This window comes from Microtus pennsylvanicus, chromosome 5 (assembly GCF_037038515.1).
Source record: "Microtus pennsylvanicus isolate mMicPen1 chromosome 5, mMicPen1.hap1, whole genome shotgun sequence".
Taxonomy (NCBI): Eukaryota; Metazoa; Chordata; class Mammalia; order Rodentia; family Cricetidae; genus Microtus; species Microtus pennsylvanicus.
Window position 1 is genome coordinate 54,896,662 of NC_134583.1, and position 16,918 is coordinate 54,913,579.

Genomic DNA, 16,918 nt, shown 5'->3' on the forward strand with positions numbered 1-16,918 from the left:
AGATCTCATTCAGACATCTCGCTGGGCAACTGCAAAAAGGGCTCTGCCCAGAAAGCAATTTGAAGCAAGCAGCCTTAAAAGAAGCTAAGAAAGGCAGTTAACCAGGCGGAGGGGGTTCTACACAAACAGGAAGATAAGAAAAAGGGCCCACTGGAGGAGGTTCCACGCAGACAGTGTTAACAGAGGCTAGGACATTAGCTAGGACATGCTGACCTTTGGTTCCTAGAACAAAGGTGGGTAATTTTCCATGGGATTCACCGCTAAAGAGAGCAGATTCTCATAAATCTGCAAATGGCCCCAGCAGGAATCCCAGATTGAAGAGCCTCTGCACTGGCTTGCCCTGTCACAACATGATGTCAAGACTAGAGTCTCTGTGATTTCTCTCCACGGTTTCCTCATAGTGGCAAAATGGTTCTTTTTGCTTGATGTGCTTGCTCGAAATTGAGGTCAGGCAAAGAGGGGCAGGTTAAGTTGGCCATAAGTGTCCTCTAACTAGAAAACAAACCCTGCTCAGGAAGTATTTTACTGAGGCAAATGATAGGTCACAAATTCCTGCCTTCCATCTGTAGGGAGGATTGGGAAAGCAGGGATTGGCTCTCATGATGGAGTTGCCTGGTACCAGTCCAAGTTAAGTGACAATGCTCTGCCCATGAATGATAACAGGAAGAGATATCCATAGACTCTGGCGCTTGCTATATACTCTTGATTCTTGAGGGATTTCATTTACAAGTTCCTCTCCAGGCTGACACACACAATCTTATTCATCATTGCGCCTCTAAGTCTCAACACATTCTCCTACCTTTTTAACACATTCATGAATAATGAAAGTCTAGTTTGAATGCCTCGCACATCTAAATGAATTTTTAAAGAGACAATCCAGTTTTCTTCTTCTCTTTTTACACCCCTCTTGAGATGTAACAATCGATTCTTCATTAGATTTCTGTTGGATGGGTAGAGGCTCTCAGCAGCAAGTGTAGTCAGATCAGCCTTGGGGAGTGGAAGCCCGTGTTGTCAAGCTCATGCAGAAACTCCGTCTCTAAAGCCATGGCCATGTTGTTCATGCTCCATTGGGCAATGGCAGGACGGCTGGGGAAGAGGCTGACTGTCCTGTGAACTTGATCCCTGACCTTATCCTCAGCTAATGTCACCTTTTGATGAGCATTTACCCGGAACCCGAGTATCTTCACATCCTTTTCCCATTTGGAGAGGTCTGTGCACATGCTTCTTACCCTAATATCCTTCTCACCAGTTTTCCAATCATGCTCTTCCCAAGTTCCTGACCATCTAGCCAATCCATTGACTATGGCCTATGAATCAGTGAGCAGTTACATGTCTGGCCATTTCTCCTTCCAGACAAAATGCATGGCCATGTGTACTGCCCAAAGTTCTGTACACACTGAAGGTTCAGCAGTGTATCTCAGGGTTGTCCCAGAAAGGAACTGCAATTCTGCAGCTGTCCATTTCTGGGTAGTGCCTGCATCATGTGCAGAGCCACCGTAAACTCAGCCCTAGTTGTCTCTTCCTCAGCCAGACAATCACAGGAAACACCTCACGGGGCTTATGTGAGTGCTTAGCATCAGCAGCATTATTAATAAGAGTAGAAGCCACAGGCATTTGGGCAACTTTTTCGTGTAACCTGCTTGTGCCTGCAGGACCTCTTGAGCTGGATAGTGTATATACCACTTCCATCTGATAACAGACAGCTGCTGTGCACATCCTACTTTATAACTTGGTGTGTTGGATAACACCCAGCTCGTGATAGGGATCTCGGGGGTTACAGGGTAACTTGCTGGCCCGTTGTCAAATGCTCAGTTTCCACTAAGGCCCAATAGCAGGCCAACAGCTCTCTCAAAGAGAGAATAGTTGTCAGTAGGTGATGGTAGAGTCTTACTCCAAAGTCTCCAAAGGTCTGTTCTGTCATTCACCTATGGTGGTCTGCCAAAGGCTCCATGCAGCATCCCTGTCTGCCACTGACACCTCAAATGCCATCAGATCTGCTAGATCATATGATTCAAGCCGAGAGCATATTGCACAGCAGCCTGGACCGTTGAAGAGCCTTCTCCTGTTCCAGGCCCCATACAAAGTGAACAGCTTGCAGAGTTATGAGTCATGCTACCAGAAAAGTACCTTTGCCTGTGCCGCCCATTATAGGTTAAGCCATTATGGAAATTGCTCTATCTATCCTGCCCATTAAGATAACTACAGTCATGCCTTTCGTGATTCAGTGCTGCCAACTGGCCCCTGCTACTTTGGGGTCCAATTAAACCCATTGCATTTAATTCATCCAACTGAGTATCAGTGTCTCCAAGTCTAAGGTCTGGCACAAAGAAAAGGGGCAACTGAAAGCTCTTTATGTGTGTGTGTACCCCGCTCACCATTTGGCATCTTACAGGATTAGTGAAGGGTGTGTCTTCTGGGCCTTCCCATTGCGGAGGATTAGGTTTTAAACATAGCTCCCATTCTAGCACCGCAATTTCCCTGAGACTTAAACATCCCTTCATCAACACCGAGTCATGGGCTATCAGGCATCTCCAGCTCCTTTTCAGTAGCCATCTCTTGACAAATGCTTCAGTCAACCATTCAAACTTTTGAATCTGCCCCCTCACACTTTTTAGCTGCGTGGGCTTCTATCCATTTTAAACCTAGAATCCTCACTCAATTGGCCTATATCAAGAAACTCAGCCTGATCCAGTTTTATGTTCCTTCTACCATTCCCACACCCTTCAAACCCATTCCCACACATATTCCCGAATTAGCAAACTCATTAAGCTCTTTAGTACAGTGCACCTTCTCATGGTCTATACTTCCTACCCGCCTCTAGGAGCCTGCTTAGCCTTAAGTGTTAAAGTAGGTCTAGGGGCAACTGTTGGTGGACCTTGAAAGAAATCAGTATATTGTCTTGCCTGGCATCTCCTTCAGAGAAAGTCACTACTGGTTCAGCAGACAAGGAAGAATTAATTTCCTCAGTCAAAGCTGGAAATGATGACATTTTAGGAGTGGAGAGGGAGAACACTACTTTGGCTAAGGGTGGAGAGACTACTTCCTTTCATGAGATAGACCCTTGGGAATCTGAGGGTTCAGAGTACTCAGCTTCAATAGGGTCTTCCCACACATCCCCATCCCAAGTTCCAGGATCCCATTCTTTACCAATTAATGCCCTTACTTTAACCACCACAGCCTCCAAGGCTGGAGCTTGAATTTTCACAGTAACTCAACCAATCTCATAATGAGGGCTTTGGTTTGCTTGTGCTCTGTGACTGCGTCAGAGATTCTCTCAGAAACCTTTAGATTGTTTATATGTGTCTGGAGCCAGTCAATTTTGTCACTAAGTTCATTGTTGGCCTTCACTGTGCTCTGAAATGCTTAGAATTTGGTTAATTTTATCACAGAGTGCATTCTTTTCCTTTGTCGATTTATTCAGAGATGCTAAGAGCAACCAACCAGCACTATAATTTTCCTTATTTTTCTACAAATTGTCCAAAGTTTTATATGCAGAGTCACCAAATTTGTTGCCTCTTATAAGTGGTGAGTCAGGATAATCAAATGCATGTGTCTCCTTAAGTCTGTAAAATAGTTCACACCATGGGATTTCAAGTACTCTCCTCTAAAAGAGGCCTCAGTAGCTGTAGGTGTTGGCAAATTGGAAAGCCAATTCCAGATAGTTTTAAAAAGTCATCTTCATACTTCTGTTGTTCTAGAACCACTGAGTCCTACTCACTAGAGGAACATAATTGATAGAATAAATCTCTCTCTTTAAAGAGAGAAAGGGGATTTATTAAAATGGCTTACAGGCTTTGGTCCATCTAGTACAACAATGACTACCAACAGGGGGTCCAAGAACCCATTAACTGTTAAGTCCATGAGGCTGAATGTCTCAGCTGGTCTTCAGTATAGGCAAGAATCCCAGCGAAGGAGACTCTAATGCCAGTGGAGGAAGAGACTCACCAGTGAGAATGAGAACAAGAAGGGACAAGCCCTTCTTCCATGTCCTTCATTTAGACTACCAGCAGAAGGTGGGGCCCAATTAAAGGTGGATCTTTCACCTCAGTAGATCTGGATTAAAAGTGGGTCTTCCCATTTCAAATGATTGAACTGAGAAAAAAAAAAGTTCCTCAAAAGATGTATCTACTCACTTGAATTTCAGTTAATTCCAGATATAGTCAGTTAACAATCAATGATAGTCATCATATTAATATTTATAAAGCACATAGAAAAATCTTGTCAAAAAACTAAGATATATCTTAATCTTCTCTTTTTGTCCCAGGTCCAAGTTATTGGGTTAAGTTATTGGGTCCTGAGAAATCTTCCATGAGAGAGGGTACAGAGTCTCTGTTTCTGCACCCTCTCTCTGTAAATGTTTCATGAATGAATGATAACTAACCTGTAGCTATCTCCTAGAAATTATCACAAATACCCAGAGCCTCTTAGACACTGGGTCCAGAGAAGTGAAACTGTTCTAGACTGCGTTGGGCCTTGTTAGATGGAGTGAATCCCTGGAGACCTCACATTCCATTACCCTGGCCCTATTCCCTGTTTGTTCTTTGGTCTCTGACTATGACACAGTATGACTGTATACTCTGGCCCCCACATCTTACCCATCCATTGTATGAGGCTGCTTGTTCATTTCCCGACCACCCAGACTCCCAAAATAACCACACAGAAACTGTATTAATTAAATCACGGCTTGACCCATTAGCTCTAACTTTTTATTGACTAACTCTTACATCTTAATTGAACCCATTTCCATTAATCTGTGTATCACCACAAGGCTGTGGCTTACCAGATAAAGTTCCTGCAACTGTCTCCTGGCTACATGGCTTCTCTAAACTCCTCCTTCTTTCTCCCAGCATTCAGTTTAGTTTTCCCCCACCTACCTATATTCTGCCCTGCACAGGCCTAAGACACTTTTTTTTTTATTAACCAATGGTATTCACAGCATACAGAAGGGAATCCCACATCACCCATAATTATAGACTACAGCTGTTAAATTCTTGTTCTCTAGTCTGGTTTGCTTTTCTATTGCTATGACAAAACACCGTGACTAAGAGCATCTTGGAGCTGAAAGGGTTAAATTCATCTAATACTTCCAGGTCACAATTCACCCTGGTAAGCCATGAGATCAGGGTAGGAACAGAAGACAAAAACCTGAAGGAATGTCATTTCTTGTTCCCTCTGACTTGCTCTGTTAAATCTCTTATAAAACCCAAGACAGGCATGACACTACCCAGAATGGGTTGGGATTTCCCACATTAATCGAGAAAATACTACCACCACCACTGCCACTGCCGCCACCACCCCCACTTTCCTGCAGGTCAATCTGGTTGAAATATTTTTTTTCCCTTCAATTATAGTTCCATTTTTTCTGAGTGATACTAGTATAAGTCAAGTGAACAAAAGCCAAATCAGCATGCTATACCACTCTCTGAATCTGTCTTTGTAACCCCTGAGCAGAGATTGTGACCTTACTGTTAGGCAACACAGGGCCTTGAAAATATTCCACTTTTCTTCTCCCCTGAATACATTATCATGGGCTACCAGAATCTCTGCTAACTCCGGGATATAGTTCTAAAGTCAAATAAAAGGTTGGTAAGGGTCTCCACGACGGCATGGGCACACCTCACAGCTCTGGAGAGTGAGGCCATGACCAAGTTCACGCTGGGCATGTTGGTGAAGGAAGGTAATACAGCAGCCTCAGCATGGGTCACGCTGTCTCCACGATGGCTCCATACTTTTTCCTGGATCTTCCCAAGGCACTGGTAAGATGAAATAAATTTTGCTGAGTCTACACTGGACCACCTCCATGGAAAACAGCCCTGAGATCACAGAGAAATTTTACAAAGTCTTCCAAGAAATGTCCAGTAAAAGAAAATTTACTGGAATCGGGGAAGAGGTTGGCAAGCGCCATCTGGAGATGACAAACCCAAGCTTCATCTGGCCATCTGCTATCTCTGTCTGAAGCAGCTCAGTGAGGGAGCTCCCTCGGGCCCCTCCCTCCACAACAGAATCAGAGCTGACTTCAAGCATAATAATAGGGATTCTTTATTAAGCATGAGCCAGGACCTTTATCAACTGCAGTAATAATGACCACCACCACTGACTAGTTACTGAGGGGAGCGCACTCAGTAGGACCTTCCAGGAATTGTCTGAACATGGTAATGAGCAAGCCACAGAGGGTGTAAGCATATATTCTCAGGGACATTTCAATAACCGGTTATCTTCTAAGTCCAACAATTTCTGAGATCTTTCTCTGTTGGCTCTTTTTAACACTGTATAACAAACCCACATCATAGCAAATTCTAACTTTACCCCAGCAGGCAAATACCCCAAGGAAAAAGAATATCAAATAAATAAACCCTTTAGACAGAAAAGGATCAAACACTTAGGGGATTGGGAATGATGTTTCTGGAAATGTTCATACGGTTTTAAAAGAAAAGTTTGGAAATGTTCGGTGAATTACTTAAGACGTTGATACCCCAAAGTCTGAGATGCCAGCATACCGAGAAATTTAATTTAGATTTCTTTAACATGCTCTCTCCTGATAAGCGAGCATTCAGTATATAAATGGGACGCAACATGACTGCCAAATTGCAACACAGAATGGAGAAACTTTGTCATTTTGAAAAGCTAAGGGAATTCTTACTAACTGCTTTCTCATCTTGTAAAACTATTATTCTTCTGAACCATAATGTGATTTATAAGCCTCAACTGAATTTTATACTTTTGATGGTTATAGTCTCAAAGTAAAGAATGCATTTTCTCAGAATATAAAACTCTCTTAGGAGCTGACCAAATGAGGGATAGAGTGAAGCAATTCCTGCAGCTAAGAGGACAAAGTCTTGGTCCCCAGGAACACATTTGTGCGTGAGTGTTTGTCTACCTCCGCAATCGTGGCTCACTTGGCCTTTTTCTTTTTCTTTTCTCTGCAGCTTTTGAGCCTGTCCTGGAACTCACTTGGTAGACCAGGCTGGCTTCAAACTCACAGAGATCCGCCTGCCTCTGCCTCCCAAGTGCTGGGATTAAAGGCATGTGCCACCACCACCAGGATTTTTATTTATTTGGGAAGGGGGCACCTTTTCTTGCTCTGAATAATTTCCAGGGTGACACCCACTGCCCAGATACTACAACACTGTCCTAGGTCCAGTGCCCGCAGTGCTCCCTCAGATCCCTTCAGACTCCTGCCACGTTAAAGGTCTCTGTATCCAACACTCGCCAGATGGATCTCTGCTTCTCCTCCTTGAATCATAGCATTGAAACAATACCAAAATCTATAGTAATATTTAGTCCTAACTCTCAAGAAGCTTATAATCCAGCACAGGAATCAGGGAAAGAGCAAGCAGTTACACCATGGGTTAGTGAGTGTGTGTGTAGAGTAGCCCAAGATCTCTGGCTCTTGTAGGAAATACAGCCAGGGAACATTTAGGTGTTGGGTATGAACCAGGTAACGTGTGTGTGTGTGTGTGTGTGTATGTGTGTGTGTGTGTGTGTGTGTGTGTGTGCGCGCGCGCGCGCGCGCGAGGCTCCCTGGGAATAGGAACTACAGGTGGTTGTGAGCTGCCTGCCATGGGTCTGAGATCTAAACTTGGGTTCTCTGGAAATGCAACAAGTGTGCTTAGCTGTCAAGACAGCTCTCCATTCCTACGTTTGTTTTGTTTTAAGATAACGATTATTTCTTTAAAGGGGGTGAGATACCATACATTTTATATAGCCTCAAGGGTTGAAGACCTGGACAGCTTGTAGGAAGGTACATATGTTCCACTTGAGTCACTATAAAATTTTACAGTCATATTCATCAAAAGTTAGGGGTAAGGACTGTTAGTGATCACCTTTAAAATAATACACTTTGCCTGTATGCCACAAAACTGGAAAATGCAAAAGAAATGGACATTTTTTTTAGATAAGTACCATATACCAAAGCTAAACCAAGACCAGGTGAACGATCTAAATAGACCTGTTAGTCGTGAAGAATTAGGAACTGTTATCAAAAATCTCCCTTCCAAAAAAAGCCCAGGACCAGATGGTTTCAATGCAGAATTCTACCAGAACTTCCAAAAAGAGCTAATACCTATACTCATTAATGTATTTCACAATATAGAAACAGAAGAGTCATTGCCAAATTCATTTTATGAAGCTACAGTTACCTTGATACCAAAACCACACAAAGACCCAACCAAGAAAGAGAATTACAGGCCTATCTCACTCATGAATATCGATGCAAAAACTCTCAATAAAATACTGGCAAACAGAATCCAAGAACACATTAGAAAAATTATCCATTATGATCAAGTAGGCTTCATCCCAGAGATGCAGGGCTGGTTCAACATACACAAATCTATCAATGTAATCCACCATATAAATAAACTGAATGAAAAAAACCATATGATCATTTCATTAGATGCTGAATTAGCATTCGACAAAATTCAACACCCTTTTATGATAAAGGTCTTGGAGAGATTAGGGATACAAGGGTCATACCTAAATATAATAAAAGCTATTTACAGCAAGCCGACAGCTAACATCAAATTAAATGGAGAAAAACTCAAAGCCGCCCCACTAAAATCAGGAACACAACAAGGATGTCCACTCTCTCCATACCTCTTCAATATAGTGCTTAATGTTCTACCAATAGCAATAAGACAACATAAGGGGATCAAGGGGATTCGTATTGAAAAGGAAGAAGTTAAGCTTTCGTTATTTGCAGATGATATGATAGTATACATAAGCAACCCCAAAAACTCTACCAAAGAACTCCTACAGCTGATAAACACCTTTAGTAATGTGGCAGGATACAAGATCAACTCCAAAAAATCAGTTGCCTTCCTATACACCAAGGATAAGGAAGCAGAGAGGGAAATCAGAGAAGCATCACCTTTCACAATAGCCACAAATAGCATAAAATATCTTGGAGTAACTCTGACCAAGGAAGTGAAAGATCTATTTGACAAGAACTTTAAGTCTTTGAAGAAAGAAATTGAAGAGGACACCAGAAAATTGAAGGATCTCCCTTGCTCTTGGATTGGGAGGATCAACATAGTAAAAATGGCAATTCTACCAAAAGCAATCTATAGATTCAATGCAATCCCCATCAAAATTCTTCACAGATCTGGAAAAGACAATAATCAACTTTATATGGAAAAACAAAAAACCCAGGATAACCAAAACAATCTTATAGAATAAAGGATCGTCTGGAGGCATTACCATCCCTGACTTCAAACTCTATTACAGAGCTACAATATTGAAAACAGCTTGGTATTGGCATAAAAACAGAGAAGTCGACCAATGGAATTGAATAGAAGACCCTGACTTTAACCCACAAACCTATGAACACCTGATTTTCGATAAAGGAGCTAAAAGTATACAATGGAAAAAAGAGAGCATCTTCAACAAATTGTGCTGGCAAAACTGTAGAAGAATGAAAATAGATCCATATCTATCACCATGCACAAAACTCAAGTCCAAATGGATTAAAGACCTCAATATCAGTCCGAACACACTGAACCTGATAGGAGAGAAAGTGGGAAGTACTCTACAACACATGGGCACAGGAGACCACTTCCTACTTATAACCCCAGCAGCACAGACATTAAGGGCAGCATTGAATAAATGGGACCTCCTGAGACTGAGAAGCTTCTATAAAGCAAAGGACACTGTCACTAAGACAAAAAGGCAACCCACTAACTGGGAGGAAGCAGAAATCTTAAATAAATAAATAAATAAAACAACTTAAAAAATAATAATAGGCTTTGCCATTGTCTTATTCGCAGGAAACTGAACCACACTGGGTCATTCCTCACAGGGCCTTGCAGAGTTGACTGGGGTGAGGTATTTAGCTAAGACAGAATAACATCAAAATTATAGAATTCCGGGGGGCTTGGCAGGCAGGGTTGGCAAGTGAAGCCGAGGGTGTCTCAGAGGACTAGTAAAAAGACTTCCAGTGTCATGTTAGTGTATTATCCTGGCGTCATTTGGAAAATGTCCCCTTTAAGCTGATATGTTTGAACCCTCCCCCCACCCAGAGGTTGTGGAACATTTTGGAACTTTGCTTCAGGTTGTGGGTCTTTGGAGGGCAGCCTTGAGGTTTGTAGCCCTGCCTTGCTTCCTGGTCCACCTCTGCCAAGAGTCCACTGAGATACAAGCACGTGATTGGTGGCTGCCACGCTTCTGCCTAGACAGAGCCCTGCATTGCCAGGCCTTCCCTGCCATGATGAACTGTGTTCCCTCCAACTGTGAGCTGTTGTTCCTTCGTGTTGTTCTTTGTCAGGTATTTTACCTAAGCAATGAGAAAAGAAACTGTCTCAGTTAGGTTTCTGTTGCTGTGATAAGACTTCATGACTAAAAGCAGCTTGGGGAGGAAAGGGTTTATTTTATCTTATATCATATCTTATATCATAATCCATCATGGGAGAAAGTCAGTGTAGGAACTTGAAGGCAAGAACTGATGCCGAGGCCATGGAGGAGAACTTCTTACTGGCCAGCTCCTCATGACTGTCTCAGTCCGTTCTTCTTACACACCCAGGACCACCAGTCCAGGGGTGAGCTGGGTCCCCCCCTCCCACATCAATCATCAATCAAAAAAAAAAATACCCTACAAAACTTGTCCTACAGGCTAGTCTGGTAGAAGCATTTTCTCAGTTGAGGTTCCTTCTTCCAAAATGACTCTACTTATGTCAAGTTGACATAAAACTAGCCAGCAGAGAAACTAATATCCCTACTGTCCATTCATTTTCAGACATTCGTCGGAAGAGAACTTTACTGACATAAACCTTGATTTGCCTGGGACTTCTATCCCATGTGACAGCCTGCTGTCACACGCTGGCCCAACTGGTCGTTTCAAAGAGCAGATCTGGTTACCTCCATCGTAGGGCATGTCCCTCAAAGACATCTATCAGACTTGGAGTGAAAGGCATCTCCCAGCTGGCCCTGGCTGACGTGGTGATGGGCTCACTCACCTCTGCACTCACCTCACATTAGCTCCTTGACTTTCTATGCATGCGTCTCCCAGAAAGCCCATGGCCCCCTACCCCAGGGATGTACAAATAGTACCCCCTCTTTTTTCTGCTCCCCTCTGATTGCTTGGTTGGTGCCTCCTCTCCCAGTCTCAGCTGAGCTGTTCTTTGTCAGGGAAGTGTTTTCCAGCTTGGTTGGGCTTCCCTACTGCACTCTGTAGATGTTTCCATGGTAGCGCTCAATCACTGCTAGCCTCTATCATTAGCTGCGGGTTGGGTTGTTTCATGCTTCCCCCTCCCGTGATATGAACTCCGAGAATGAACTGAGTGGCCCGGTCTCTGTTGTTCATGATAATGACCCTGGTGCCCTCCTCAATGCCAGCCACAAAGCATGCCCTCGGGCAATAATTTGTTGAAAACGTGCCCATAAATACTACAAGAAGACAAAAGGGAGGAAGTTTCTGTGGTTGACATGAGGAGGGAGCTCTCCACTCAACCAGAACTGTGGCTCTTAGGCACGTCCTAGGAGGTCTACTCTTTACCCTCCTGCAGGGGTCTCTAGGCACAGGAGGACCCCCTGAAAAGGGCTGCTGTAGGTGGCCGAGAGCTCTGATGAATAAAAGGCTTTATTATTTGGCTTTGAGGTAAGGAGGACTATTACTCTCTTGGCCCGAGGGAACTTTCCCACTTAATGGTCAAGAGAATGGATCAGATGATCAAAGTCGTTTTGTAGAGACAGGAAGCATATTTCATTGACTTATTTCAACATCTTGTCTCTCTTGGGTGGGGAAAGACTGTAAAACACATCTGTTAAACTGGTCAGAATTGTATTCTTTTGTGCAAGACTGGATGTAGCACAGACATTTCTTTGGAAAGTCATCTTGGCCTTGGCCCAGACCATTGGGGAAATCGTTTCTACCCAGTACAGATCCCCATCGAAAATGTGGGCCAGCTCCTAAGTCTGGGCTCATGAGAGTCAAACAGTTATTCAGTGTGGTCAGCTGTAATGGAGTCAAGGGATGCCTTTATCTGTTAAATAGGGTGAATCGAAGTGAAAATTACCTTTTGATTGAGTAGCATTGCTGAAGAAAATCAATAGAAATGGCTCGAGATTTATCGGCACCAGCTCAATTTCTAAGTGCTGTAGACTCTTAAATTGCTGGAACACTGGGTTGCAGGATCCAACCTTTTCCAGGCCAATGGAAAATAAACAAGAGAGTGAGTTAAAGGAGAAGCAGCGTGTCTGCTCTATCCCAGAGGAAAGGGAAAATATGTGCTGATCAAAGCTAAATCATTTGCAACCTCAAAATACGTATTCTAAATTCTCAGAGCCCACGTTTGACGTGTTTGAGAGAGAAAGGCCACAGCTGACGTTGTCTTTGTTCAGAGTATAGAAGATGATTTTGTCTAGACTTTTGAGAATGATATAGAATGACATTTTTAGAACAAATCAAAAAATATTTTTAAATTCCTCTTTTCCTTTCAGGAAAAGAATTTGATGTGCTTCTAAACTCTGAATATGGTGGGTCTATATATGGCCTCCATCATTTAATAGGAAGAGGAAGGTAAGATGAGCCATTGAGAAAAGACGCTGAAAATGCCGTTGATTAAGTTTCTTACCTCAACAACAGTGGCGTCAATAATAGCCCAGTATCTAATGCTGATGGTTTCTAGGCTCCAGCTAGGCAGTTGACATACATGTTCTGAAAATTCTCATGGCGATGCCATGGTGCAGGTACTGCTTGCCTGTTGATGGATGAAGAAACAGGAGCATGGAGAACAGGGGGGATAACACACAGCGCCACCAAGCCATGGGCAGTCGAGCAAGGACTGCAGTTGACTGTCCCTCCAAACCTGCCCCTCTCATCACTGTGTTGATGTCTTCTTCCCCCACAGGGCCAGCATTGTACAGAAACGCATTATTTATTTTCAAGACGAGGGCTCTCTGACCAAGAAGCTGTGTGAACAAGGTAAGAGGCTGCAGGTGGAGAGAGAGGGGCCGGTGAAGGGGGAGCTCTTTCAGTTGGAGCATGACTGTAGGAATTCAGGCAATGGAGCTCTCTGAGTTCCCCTGGGCTCTGCCTCCTCACGTAGCTCTGATTTTTAATCTGGTTGTGTGCTATGGATAATTGGATCCGCCTTAAGCTCTAATTACTCAGCTTGATTCCCTGGGTAGGAGATAATGTACCTTGTATTGGTGCTGTCTTCTTATTTTTGTGAAACAGTGATTATTCTGAAGAGGTTCCTCGGAATAATTCACAGGACTTAATTAAGGGATGCACAGTTGTGTGCCTTTAAAAAGCCTACAGTGGCTCTCTGGGAAAATCACCTCCCGAGAACTTGTGTGCAATCTGAGTAATATAGGGGATCTTCTCCAAAAGAGACCAGTAGAAGATAAGAGTGTCTGGGTGAAAGGGTAGGGGACACTAGCCTTGTGATTTTACCTTGTTCAAGTCTTATGCATGCTAGGCAAGCACTCTGACACTGAGCTACACCCCTGCCCAGGACCAGAGCATCCTAGTGATAGACTAGAGGGGTTTAAAGAAGCGACCTGGGTTCAGATCAGGTCTGGGCTTAAATCTGCTTCTATTGCCTCCCTCAACCATGTGACTTAATAACGTAAAATAGGGCTGCAAGATGGCTCAATGGGTAACGCTCTTACCATGTAGCTGTGAGGGCTTGAGTTCAGAGCCCCAGAATCCACATAAAGGTGGGCATGGTGCTTCAATTCTACAATGCCATCATCCATGTGCAACATTCAAGATTGAAGCAGGGAAGGGAATTCTTAGGTGTTCCCAGGACAGTTGGCCAGAAGTCAACAGAAGAAAACAAGAGTTCCTGTTTCCGAAGAAGGTGGAAGGCGAGGACTGACACCTGATGTTGCCCTCTGAGCTCCACAGAAGTGCTGCAGCATGTCTGCATTCACAAACACCAACCCAGGCATGCACACACATCCTACATGCAAGATTGAATGTGCATGTGCGAGTGTGTGTGTGTGTGTGTGTGTGTGTGTGTGTGCGTGCATGCATGGTAGCTCTTGCTATCTATATTCAAAAGTTTGTGTATTAATCTGTCTTTAAAAATAAGACTTAAACCATCTAAACCAGTTTAGAAGTTATTAGGTAACTCAATAAAAACAGAAAAAGCTCTGTAATTATACAGCTTAGCTACCACCTTCTACTCATTTTTGCAGAATTTTATTTGCCTTTTCAGCAATTAGTCTTTTCAGAAGGAATAATCTTCTCCAACTATACAAGTCATAAACAACTAAGAAATGTTGGAGAGAGTTCTACTGGGGAAATAATAATAATTGCGAATAATTTTGAGTGTTTGCTACATGACAGGCCCTATCTAAACATTAATTAATTATGCAATCTAGACAATAGCCCTGTATGATAAAGGCTATTGGATCAGCCCTATTGTCAATGAAGAGCCTGGGACAGAGACAGTTCAAGTAGCTCTTTACAGCCAGAAATGGAGGGCAGGTTGACACCAGGAGCCCGTGCACTGAACCACTGCCCCCTGTCAATGTTGCATCCTCCTGTGTTGAGTAGTTTACATCTCTGTCTATAGCAGAGCAATGCACTGTCTTCTTGTAAAAAAGCTAGAGTCAAAATGTTAAGCATACATTCGTGGAGAGAGTCAGATGCTTGGTGTCAGGGTGGGAGTTCTAGACCCTCTGGCCAAGAACCTTGCTAACTTCTTGGTGAGCACCACTTCACATGGGATGAGGCCTTTCCTCCAAGTCACTTAGTAGATAAATGGTTCAGTCAGCTCTTTTCCAAACAAGGTGCATTCCCCCCCCCCCTTTAGGCTCTTGGTCCCTAAATGACAACCTCATCCTCCACCTTCCCTCCCTGAAAGTTCTTAGGAGAAATTCCCAGACACCCCAAAGCAATGATAGAAATCCCCTAGAGCCTGAGTCCTGAACTTAGGAAATCTTATCTGAGCTCACATGTGCTCAAATTCGGCGGATACAGTGATGATGAAATAGCATGGCGTGTCTTGATTGTTTCTCTCAGGCTGAGCTCCTAGGAAAATGACTAATCACGCCATCTACACAAAGACTCCTTGCAACTTGATGGACTGAAAAGGCCCAGCAAGTCCTCATGCTGTTGGCTTTTGTGTGCTTATAAATGATCCCTAGAAACAGCAGACCCTTGAGAAAATTAGCATCAAAGTGATCACATTAAGAAAACCATTAAAATATAAGCCGAGCAAAGGGATTTTTTTAATGTATTCAATCACTTAGCAAACTACAGCTTTTCATCAAGTCTCTATGCTCCCTGCTTCCTTGTTGAGTCAAATCAAATCTGTTCAGAAAAGAAATAGTGGAACTCGGAGGTCTCATTTATTGCCCCCATTTACAGCCATTCATCCATAGGTGATGAAATATAGCCTCAAGCATAAAAAGTGGTGAACACTAGTGTAGTGAGTGCATGTGTGTGCACATTTGTATGCATAAATATGGGCATGTATTCCAGGCAAGGTGGCTCATGATAGTCCAATGAATTTTCTCGTCTTTACTTCCCATCTCTGTTAACAGTACAATGACAGGCATTTGTGCACACACCTATTTTACATGGGTTCTAAGGACTCGAACTCTGGTCCTTATGCTTGCACGCCAACCACCTTTACCTACTGATCCATCTCTACAGCCTTTGATTTTTAAAAGCAATGCAAATGCAAATTACTTGCAATTTAAAAATAGAGAAAGACAACCTATTCCAGAAGATGGTCTGTGATAGACATATGGCCACACACTTGGATACTATGTCACAAACAGAAGGGAATGACAGGAAATGATGGGAGATGGAAAAAACCAGAGAAGAGAGAAGAATGTAAGTAGTGGACAGAAAAAAGAGGATGAGTGAGAGAGAGAGAGAGAGAGAGAGAGAGAGAGAGAGAGAGAGAGAGAGAGAGAGAGAGAAGAAGAAGAAGAAGGAGGAGGAGGAGGAGGAGGAGGAGGAGGAGGAGGAGGAGGAGGAGGAGGAGGAGGAGGAGGAGGAGGACAAGGAGGAGGACGAGGAGGACGAGGAGGAGGTGAAGGACGAGGACGAGGAGGAGGAGGAGGAGACTCGAAAAGCTAGCTGGGTCAGTAAAGCACACACTTTCTAAGCATGAGGACCCAAGTGCAATCTCCCAAACCCCAAGAGCCACATAGGAGGTTAGATGCCATGGGTTCTACTTGTAAGCCCAGCACTGGAGAAGGAAGACAGATGAATCTTGAAGCTCACTTTCCAGTGAGCCTAACCAGCCTATTTGGCGAGTTACAGGCTGGTTAGAGGCCCTGTCTCAAAAGCAAGTTGCACTAGGGCCAGAGAAGTGGCTCCAGGTTTACGAACAGATACTGCTCCTGTAGAGGACCCAGTACCCATGTTGGATGTCTCAGAACCACCTGTAACTCCAGTTCCAGGGGATCCATCACCCTCTTCTGACTGCCATGGGCACCTATTGCATGTGCTCACATGCAAATATCTATGTATGGACACACATGTATATACATAATTTTTATTTTTTTTAAGTAACAAAAAACCCAAGATGTATGGCCACTGAGGAATGACAGCTAAGGTTGTCCTCTGTCCTCCACACACATGAACACTCTTCTACACTGGCACCTACATACACAGTTCACACATACATGAACACACACATGTACATATGCATATACACAAATAAAAAGAGAGAAGGAAAAGGAAGATGATGTGGAAAAGAAGACCTAAGAATCACAAAAGAGAATTTTAAAGGCCAACAAATTCAAGATAGAAATGAAGAAGGTCAGATGTGATAGGATTGGCCGAGATGATACACTCATAATTTAGGAAGATGAGGTAGAGGATTGTGAGTTCAAGCCCACCATGGGCTACACAGCAAAACTCAGTTTTAAAAAGTAAATCGGGTGCTGGGTGTGTTCAGTGATGCAGCAGTGACTTAGCACAACATGACCTTGGATTTGATCCCCAGTATTACACAAA

At 43.4% G+C, this 16,918-nt stretch overlaps 1 protein-coding gene across 1 annotated transcript in view; it reads left to right on the forward strand.

Annotated features, from left to right (window-relative positions):
• Positions 1-16,918, forward strand: part of Spon1 (spondin 1) — a 308,671-nt gene that overhangs the window by 111,383 nt on the left and 180,370 nt on the right. Inside the window, exon 4 of the mRNA XM_075971948.1 lies at positions 12,840-12,913. Within this exon, the coding sequence (XP_075828063.1) occupies positions 12,840-12,913 (74 nt within the window). The remainder of the gene's footprint in view (positions 1-12,839; positions 12,914-16,918) is intronic.